The sequence below is a fragment of the Populus euphratica genome, unplaced genomic scaffold (assembly GCF_000495115.2).
Source record: "Populus euphratica unplaced genomic scaffold, PopEup_1.0 scaffold101.1, whole genome shotgun sequence".
NCBI lineage: Eukaryota > Viridiplantae > Streptophyta > Magnoliopsida > Malpighiales > Salicaceae > Populus > Populus euphratica.
The window spans coordinates 1,024,773-1,034,453 of record NW_011499894.1 but is presented as its reverse complement, the minus strand read 5'-3'; the positions used below and the strand labels follow the sequence as shown (position 1 = coordinate 1,034,453).

Sequence of the window (9,681 nt, the reverse complement as noted above, 5' to 3'; positions counted from 1 at the left end):
TTTTGTTGCAAGCAATCTTAATTAAAAGTCTTAAGTGTAATTTGCTAATTTTTGTCTAGTTTCTGGAATGGTTTGTTCATACCTGGTCTCAGTAATTAGATATTTATTAGACGCATTTATGATTGATTAATTGGGATTTATCATTAATAAATCCGGAATTGCATTTCCTTTTTCTTTTTCTTTTTTTTGTAAAACCTTAGGTGCGAAAATAAGTATTCATAAACCTATTCACATGTATCGAAGGGAGTTCCAGCTCTCCGTGATGTATCTAACTAATTGTTAAAAAAAGAAAAAGATCTCATTTTTAAATAAATGATATATTCCCATCATAAAAATAAATGAGAGATTTGAGAATGGGACTCAGAGAACTTTGAGATTTTGGGAAAACACAGTGGGTGCAGGAATTGATGGGCTAGCGACCGACTATTTTCGACCTTTTTTTGTACTGGAGTTTTATGATACTTTGAATTTTTTTTTTATTTGATGCATCATGTAAGAAATAAATTTAAAAAATATTATTTTAATATATTTTTAAATAATTTTTTTTTAAAATAGAATAAAATCTCTTTTTTAAAACCAACAAAGAAAATTTTGATGATTTTGTTTCTTAAAACCTGCAGTGTTACAAACGGTATCTAATTCGGTCCTAAAGGACAGGTGGGGCTGAAAGGGAAATTGCAGCCTTCATGTACAAGGAAACAAGCATCAAGAAAAGAGAGAACAGAAATCATATATTGGGCACTTTTCTGGATGCTTTTTGTAGTGATTGGTAAGCATGGAGGAATATTGCCTGTTAGGCATGTAGTTGGATTCTGTGGCCTCGTATTCTGGGATTTGGTCATTCAGAGAGATCCCTTTATGCAAACGAAAAACGAAATGCTTGTATTGCAACCTTTAAAGGGATTATGAGGTCCAGGAGGATGAAGATTCCATGATGAATACTGGAGAAGAGGAATAAAAGGTTTTTTTCCAGAAGAAAAGAAAGGGGGGGAAGAATAAGCTTGGTTTAACTTGTTCAAAGCTCAAACTGCTCCAGTTAAAGATAGCCAAAATAAGATAAAATAAAGAAGTAAGCGTTTCTTTAAGTGATTGTGATTCCATTCTGAGGGCATTCTTCTTCTGGCTGGCATGATTTTCTGCTCGACAGAAAGTTCTCACATGGAACGTTTCAACCTAACGGTGACAATGATAGTCCATGCCTAATTTCAACTTCCAGAACGGTTGTTGGTGATATCTATTTGAGGTCTTCGTTTCTCCAAACATGCCCACTGAACTTTCAAAGCCAAACTGGCAGCTGCTTCAAATATGTGCTGCTTTTTTCTTTTCCTTTTTCTCTGTTGATTTCTGCCACCGCGAGGATGGTTAGATGCTAAACACTTATGTTCACCAAGGTAATATAAATGTATGATCACGGATGACAATGGATACCGTGGTTTGGAAAATAAGGAAAGGAATATTTGCCTTTTAATTAATTATATTGAATTAGGAGACGTAGCTATATCTAAGATTTCCTACAATTAGAAAACTAAAAGGCATGAGTGTTATATTAATGAATGAACTATGCAAAAAATTTTATTTTTTGAATTTTATCTTTAAATTTTTTTTTTCATATAATTGCATCCCCCGGCCCAAACTTGAGAATATTTATTAAGTTATTTCTTAACAATATATTTGATTTTAATATATAATAAAAACTAAAGGGGAAGGAAAATTTAGTGTGCATGTAAACATATTTTACTATTCATTCTGACCATGTAATTGCAATTTTACCCTTCTAAAGAAAACCAATTATCTTTATGTTGAAGGTATTTTGGTCTTTCCACATAGTCTCTATTACTTATTAAAGAATTTATTAAGAGCATAAATGGTTTTTTTATTTGTCACAATAAATTACTCAAATTACCCTCCAAGTTAGAATTTTTAAAACGGACTAAGAGGGGTTTTTTTAAAAAAAAAAATATAGTGAAATGATATATTTATTTTTAAAATAAAAAAAATATTAAGCCATGTGTCTACAGGCCTTTTAGTATTTTCACTTTGGCCTTTTATGATTATCAAGTTCATGGCCTTTTGGTCTTTTAAAGGAGATATAATATTAATTAAATTAAAAAAGTTGTTATCACGTGTTGGATGTCTATATATTTTGAGTTGAGCATGCCTGATAGCATAAAATGTCTTGCTATTATGTTATTTCAAAAAACATTATGTTTTTTTTTTAGATTAACGTGGGTGTCCGGGCCAGCTTGCGCGCACCACGACTAATTCCACGGGCCCTGAAGTTAACGACCATATAAATCTCCAGTGGCCATCATATAAGCAAAACGTTACGTTTTTTCTCTCTCGAGGCATTGTGTGTCGGCTACGGTGTGATAATTTATCACTAATTAACCTTTTTTTTAATTTTTTTTTCTCTTCGCTTGAGAATTTTAGATTAATCATCTTTTTATTAATATTTTAACTTTGATCTTTATTTTTTATTTTTATTCTTAGCTTTTTTATAGAGTCTTATTTGTTTTCAATTTAGTTTTTCAATTCTAATTTGTTATATATTATTTTTTTTCTTAGTTATTTTGTAAAAGTTTAATAGGTTTTTAATTTTATTATTTAATCCAAGTTTATCTGTATTATTTTTTTTCAATTTAGTCCTCATTCATATAAATTTTGTTGTCCTTTAGTTAAAGTTATTTTTCTTTTCAATTTAACCATCCAATTGAAAATTTATAGTTATCTTTTAATTTATTTTTCAATTTCCATCCTAATTCTTCTAATTACTATTTTTTATTTTATATTTTTTTATGTAATTGATTTTTTTTCTTGATTTCATCATTCAATATTTGACTTGATGAGGATTAAGCTTTATTGTTTTTCCATTTATGATATTTTTGGTCTAATAACTTGAGTTATCGGTTTCAAAAATTAACAATAATCGATATTCTTTTGTTTAACTTATTTTTTTTTTATGATTTCATTATCTGCACTTCCTTTTTTTCAAACAAAAATTGATTTTGTAATTTTTTTATAGTTTTTTATCAAGTTATCCTGTCTCATGATTCAGACCATAAGTTTTACAGGTTATACTGGGTTGATTAACTCTTTATTACCCAAGTTATATGTTTATCATATTATTATTTTAGCTTGACAATAATTTTTTTATCTCTTTTTTAAATCTAATATCTTATTTTTAAGATTTTTTTAAGTTATCGTAAATTTAAATTTTTTTTTTATCTATTTACTACTATTATTTATTATTTATTTAATTAAATTAAAACCAGGTTGTTAAACCTAACAAAACGATAAAACAAATAATTGTTTCTAAAAAAAAAACATCTTTTCTACACCAAGATATTAGTTCTTACAAATAAAATATGGATATGCTACATAATACGAGACCACGTCTAGTCGTCTATTTACATGGTAAATTTGCCCTTTTATCCATGTGGATGCATTTCTTTATAGAACGAAGGTACTCTTTTTTTCCCGTATTGTTAACTAACACTATGAATTCTTTTAGGATTAAAAATCGAAAATTAGCAAAACGAACCTCATTCCACTCGAAATACTTAAATAAATTTTTATTAATTAAATTATCTTAATATTCAATTATTCATACTATTATCTTGTAAGAGATCAGTCAATGAAAAACGTTAAGCTTCTTATAAAATGATGTTATTTTTCTTCAAAAAACAAAATTTCAACCGAAATATAGATTAAAAAACCTTGATACTAGATGAAAGTCTTTAATTGAAATTTTGAAAAAAAGAAAAAATAAAATTATATGAAAAACGATTTAACAACAAAATTAAAATTATCTATATAGTTCATCTATATTTATAAAAATTAGAGAAATAAGGGGAAATGGAAAGAAAAAATAAGTTAATTCCAGCCGTAGTGATGGTCGTTTTTTCTATCCCCCAAATATTGGAAGGAAAGAAAGAAACGAGAAGCCAAGAATTGAAATCCTTCTAATACAACGAAATTAAAAAAATTCAATTAAACAAAAGGGAAAGTGATAAGAGAAAGAGACCAGAGGAGTTCAAATCTCCAGAAATTGGAACTCCATTTCTCGACATACATACATGACCGGTGGCTTGCGTCTCTGTGGTTTAAATTCACTAGAAAAGGTACTTACACATTACACTGTTCTTTAATCCTTCGAATTCTCTCTTATCTCATGTTTGGATCCCGAGAAAATTAACAACTCTCCGAAACAGAAAACAATTTTTTTTTTTGAATTCCCCCACGAAATAAAAAATCTTTATAATAAACCAAACAAACTAATTAGGGTTAACTGCCCCTTTCATCAATCTTTAGTCTGTGCACAAAGAAGGGTCCTCATTCTTTAAATTAGCAAACCCTAATTTATGGTGGTTTTATTATGTCAAAATTATTGTTTTTTTTGGTAGGTTTTGACAAAAAAAGGCTTTGATGGATGATCCATCTAGTTCAGCTACGACCCTCGCGTGGCTTTGGGTGATTGAGTACTTGGCAAGTTTTCGGCAAATAGAGCCCTCGATTTTACATGGTATGTGCGCTGCATTCTCGAATTCATAAATGAGTGTTTAAGGAATTTGTGCTGTGTGTTTTGAAATGAAATGTAATTACTTGGGCTGTTTTGATTGTTCTTGGGGGCTGAGGTGTTTTGTTTTGGTTTGTTCCAGAATTGATTGAGGCAGCTCCGGAAATACCTGATGATTTGGGGAAAAACACGAGGGAAATGGTTGCTTTGAGATGCTTAGAGGATTTGTTTTGTCGTAGTGATAATGGAATTGCGAATGGTGTTACTTCTAAAGAACTGAAAGTCACGTTTGATTTGTCGGAGAGTTGTGAGGATGTGCTCCAGTCCATACTGCAAGAGGTGATTCGGTTTACTATTTCTGCTTTCACTTGTAAGCAATTTGGGTTTGAAATCTTATAAAAACACTTGTTACTCACGTGGGCCATGATTGTGAATTTTGACATGGATTTCTTGTTTGTTAGACATCAGTATCAGATTTGAATAGGGGTGGACCGGAGCTATTGAAATGGGACATTCACCCTTTCATTATGCATAAAAGAGCTTGCATGTCTAAATGTGCTTTGGAGAAGGTGATTGAGAATTTCTTTATTTTCTCAAGTTTCGATGTTAAACAGAAATGGAGATGATTAATCCTCACTTGCTGTTTGGTGATTGTTTTTATTTTTTGTTATGAAAACCAGGTGAAAGATGCAATTCTTGAGGGTATTCATCCATATGCTTCGTTGAAGGAATATAGTAAACTGGTGAATGCAAATGATAGGGGTAATAGAATCACTACAGATTATGGGGACGATGGTGCACCTGTGGGGTGGATAGGTGGGAGTGATACTGATGGACAAATTAACCCTCCTGAAGAAAGTTCCATTCCTTTGCTGCATGAAAATGAGAATGTAGTGGAAGACAATTCATGTAACAGGAACTTGTTACACTCTGAGAGAGAGAGAGGTGGTTCAGCTAGTCAAAATCAGGCTGGAGACCATGAAGATCAAGGTTGTGTTGATGGTGATCATCTTCAGCCACAAGCCAAGAGGTTCAAGGAAGATGCCTTGCATGACAATCTGTCCATGGGACAAATTTCTTCGACTCCTTCACAGCACAAGGACATGGTAGAAGATTCATTTGAGAGAGTGGTTGAGGATTCTGAAAACAGAGATTTTCACTTGGAAAAAGAATCTTCACAGGGAGGACTGGAAGGAAGCAGACCTGTAGAGAACGATCATGATGAAGATGATGGTATAGATAGGCACAGGCATAGTCTTGATGCTGACAATGCGTTCCAGCACAATCAGCATGAAATTGCTCATAATACCAACAAAATGCCACTATCTGGGGATGGACTCCATCGGTATAGCTTCGTGGATGAAATCCACCATCCTGAACCTAGAAAATCAAATGCTGCACCATCTGTGGGAACCTCGGACAGATTATTTGTAAGTGGAAACAAAGACAACTCTGATCATAGTGGTCAACAAAAACCATCAAATAGTGTATCCTCAAATGGATTTCAGAGGAATACTGATGCTGATGAAAGAGAAGCTGGCACAGACCATCTATTTGAAGAAGATGAGTTTGAGCATGAGAGGGTTGATGTTGGTCTGAAGAAGAGTCATTTTCTGAGTTCTCAATACATGATAAGTCATGATTCTCTGGCAGAAGGTAACTGGACAGATCAAAATCTTTGCATAAAATGCCGTAAAGATGGTCAGTTGTTGGTTTGTGGTGCTGGTAGTTGCTCATTGGTGATTCATGAGAACTGTTTAGTTTTCTCACCACATTTTGATGAGAGGGGAGACTTTTACTGTCCTTTCTGTGCATATTCTCTTGCTATTTCAGAGTACCTTGAAGCTAAGAAAAAGGCCTATTCAGCGAGGAAGGAACTGAAGTTATTTATTGAAACGAGACAGGAGTATCGGTCAAACAAACATGCTCATAGACTACTTAGCAAAAGACATGGCAGCTCAAGACAGAATGAAGATAAGGATCTGCTTAATAAATTTCTTGATTATGAGAATTTGGTTGGAGAAAAACACAAACAATCAAATAATCAAGGTCACATATCTAACGGTAGTGACCATCAATTTCAGAAAGGAAAAAGGAAGAAGAAGCAAGTAGAGCCTTTGGCATCATGCATTGGTGTTAATTCGCTGTGTAGAGAAGAAGTGCCTGATGTAAATGTTAGGACGAATCATATATCTACTGTAGAAAAGGAAGGGGAGGAGGTGATTCAAGATAACTCATCTGGAACTGAACTTGACATAAATCAACACCAAGTTAGTGTTGATCCTAAAGACACTGTTGATAATCATTTGTGTAAAGAGAAGGAGATTGCCTCTGGAAGCCAGAGAACAGATGGTCGAAGACAGAAAGCTGTTTGTGCCATGAGCAGCGATGGAGGAGAAACCTCTGGCGATGAAGATGACAAATCAATGAGTACTAATTACTTCATAAGATTCCGAAAGAGAGAGAGACAATAGTAAGTTTCCAGTTATTCAAAGTGTTATGCAGGTGGTTATGTACTCCTCTGAATGCCATTTCCAGAATTGAAACAGTTTTGCCTTCTATAGTATACTACCTTCAAAAAATCTGACTATGCTATGTCAACTTCTATTATTATTCTTTTGTCGTGTGTGTGAATTTGGGTAAATCACTTTGCTCCCTTATTAATTTGACATTTGATTGCAGTGGCAATTGTAGTTGACCAAAATGTTATTCTGATCTGCAGTACCCCTGCAATGCCCCAGTTGAGGCGAAAAAAGGTTCCGTGGACAGCTGATGAGGAGGAGATACTAAAGGTATTTGTTTATGCTTCTGACACCAATATTTTTTTCAATTGTATGCTCACCGTAAATGCATTTATACATATTTAAGAGAGATTTTCTTGGTTGTGCATTCTAAATCTCTTTCATTTCACAAGCTAATATCATATAGTTTTGGCTTTTAGCTCTTCATTGTGATCTATCGGGCTCTAATTTTTTGCTCTTTTTAAAGGAGGGAGTGCAGAAATTTGCAAGTGACGGGAAATATCCCTGGAAGGACATTTTGGAGTATGGTAGTTCTGTATTTTCGAATGGCCGAACAACAATAGACCTCAAGGATAAATGGAGGAACATGTGCAAATTAAGCCCTAAATCCAAGTAAGAATTTGCCGGCCTCATCAGTTTGCGTATATGGATGTGTTCTTATATTTGGGTCTGGTCAGCTTTACTTTTTCAGCAGGATGCATTCTGATTGTCAAAGAAACTGTTGTATATTAACTTTACACTCGACACCTTGTTATTTTCTGTATAGTGTATGCTAGTTAGCAAAACTTTGACGGTTTATGAGATGGATCTCCGTTTTTGGCAGATGCTCCGATTTTCTCTTGTTACTGTATCGTTTGCTATCCTGCAGTTCAGATTTTTTTTACATGAAAAAAATATCTTGTTGGTGCCGATGTTTTTTTTTTGAAAGATTAATCTGATTTGATCAAATCAACTTAGTAAATTTAAAAAAACTTGTGTTATTGATAAAAATATAATTTAATTTAAAATTTTTTGGGAAAGATTAATCTGATTTGATCAAATCAACTTAGTAAATTTAAAAAAACTTGTGTTATTGATAAAAATATAATTTAATTTAAAATAAATATTTAACATGATATTTTTTATAAATATTAAAATAATAATAAATTAGATTGATTTAGAATAAAAATAACTTTTTTGAAAGTAAATAAAAATATTTATGTAATCTATTTTTTAATTAATTTAAAATTGAACATATATAACTTAAGGTTGGATGTGTGTGTATATTTTAAGTTATCTGAAGAGAAAAAAACTTGAGTTATCTACTTAAATTTGTAGTTCAGGTTAAATTTGTAGTTAAGGTTAAGCTGAAATAACTTTATAAAAAAAAAAATTAAATAAATTATAATATTTAATTATAATAATTTATTTAATTTAAAAAAATAATAAATAAAAACCTCGAAATAATTCAATTAAAAAAAAATAAAACAAAGAATGTAAAAAACAAATAAAAAAACAGATAAAAAAATAAGTGCAATCTTCAATTAAATAAATATTAAAAAATAAAATTAAAAAAAATTAATTTAAAGAAATGATAAAAAAAAACCCAAGCAAACTTGATTGAATATTTTAAAACTGGATTAATTTTTTATATTTGTAATTTGTGAAATTTTAGATTTAAATTTAATTGAGAAACTCAAATTCAAAATCAATTTAATGTTGGATAATGATATTAAAAAAAAAACAATCTAAAAAAATTACAAGGTAAAACAAAAAAAATCTACATAATAAAAATATCCTTGATATAAAAAAAAGGAGGATAGAATCATTAAAAAAATTAATTCTAAAAGTTATCTTAAATTATATAAATAGCAATTATAAAATTATAAAAATGGTGATCAAACTTGATAAATAATAAAATTTAATAAGGATAAAATTAAAAAATTAAATAGTGATTAAAAAATAAAAATTAAATTAAATTTTTTTTTGACAGGTTAATTTTAAAAATTGAAGGGCATGGAGTAAAAATTAAAGAGGAGAGAAAAAATAAAAATGAAGAAAATGGTAATCGGAGGTTCATTTTGTGCCCGTGCTGTCAGGTCATGGTGGCACCACCTAGACGAGTTTTGATAATAGCTTTGGATCCCTTGACAGAACCTCCATGACATAAGGGTCAAAAAACATATCTTTCGTCTTTTTCTCAAGTATTTATTTATTTATTTATTTTTATATTTACAAGTCAGTGCGATTTCTTATATCTCCATGTCTATATGTTTTCAGTACGTTCTAACACGATTTCTTTTCTTTTAAAAAATGTTCCATGCGAAAAAACTGCTATGCATGTAATTAAATAAAAAATAATTTTTAATATAAAAAATTTATTAAATTTAATGGCATTCATAATTTACATGATTGATTTCAATTTACTTAAGATTTTTCTCCAAATAAATGCTATTTTTTTTATAACTTTCATTTTTTAATATTAAACTAATTAAAAGTTTCTCTTTTTGTTTTTCTAATATTACTTTCACATTTCTTACATGCCTAGTTAATATAATATATTTTCATCTTAATATTAAATTAGAATGGTGTTAATTTTTTCTTCTAGAAGACATGTTATCAATATATAGATTTTCTATTACATTTTAATATTTTTTTACTCCA

At 30.5% G+C, this 9,681-nt stretch overlaps 1 protein-coding gene across 2 annotated transcripts; it reads left to right on the top strand.

Annotated features, from left to right (window-relative positions):
* Positions 1 to 3,976: 3,976 nt before the first annotated feature.
* LOC105131833 (uncharacterized) lies at positions 3,977 to 7,860 on the top strand. 2 transcript variants are annotated; one of them, XM_011035004.1, is made up of 7 exons: positions 3,982 to 4,121; positions 4,404 to 4,522; positions 4,659 to 4,855; positions 4,978 to 5,085; positions 5,197 to 6,989; positions 7,239 to 7,308; positions 7,505 to 7,860. In XM_011035004.1, exons 2-7 carry the CDS (start codon positions 4,426 to 4,428, stop codon positions 7,652 to 7,654), a joined length of 2,415 nt encoding a protein of 804 aa, XP_011033306.1. In that variant the 5' UTR covers positions 3,982 to 4,121; positions 4,404 to 4,425; the 3' UTR covers positions 7,655 to 7,860. The 2 variants fall into 2 exon arrangements, with proteins under 2 accessions (XP_011033308.1, XP_011033306.1); XM_011035006.1 differs by lacking the exon at positions 7,505 to 7,860 and having other exon boundaries at positions 3,977 to 4,121; positions 7,199 to 7,290.
* Positions 7,861 to 9,681: the final 1,821 nt, after the last annotated feature.

What these genes read in the sequence shown, in the direction of transcription:
- LOC105131833 (XM_011035004.1), top strand. Translation starts at nt 4,426, where the DNA reads ATGGATGATCCATCTAGTTCAGCTACGACCCTCGCGTGGCTTTGGGTG. An exon ending in CTAAATGTGCTTTGGAGAAG is followed by an intron (nt 5,086 to 5,196) that starts GTGATTGAGAAT and finishes TATGAAAACCAG; the next exon opens with GTGAAAGATGCAATTCTTGA. An exon ending in ATGAGGAGGAGATACTAAAG is followed by an intron (nt 7,309 to 7,504) that starts GTATTTGTTTAT and finishes CTCTTTTTAAAG; the next exon opens with GAGGGAGTGCAGAAATTTGC.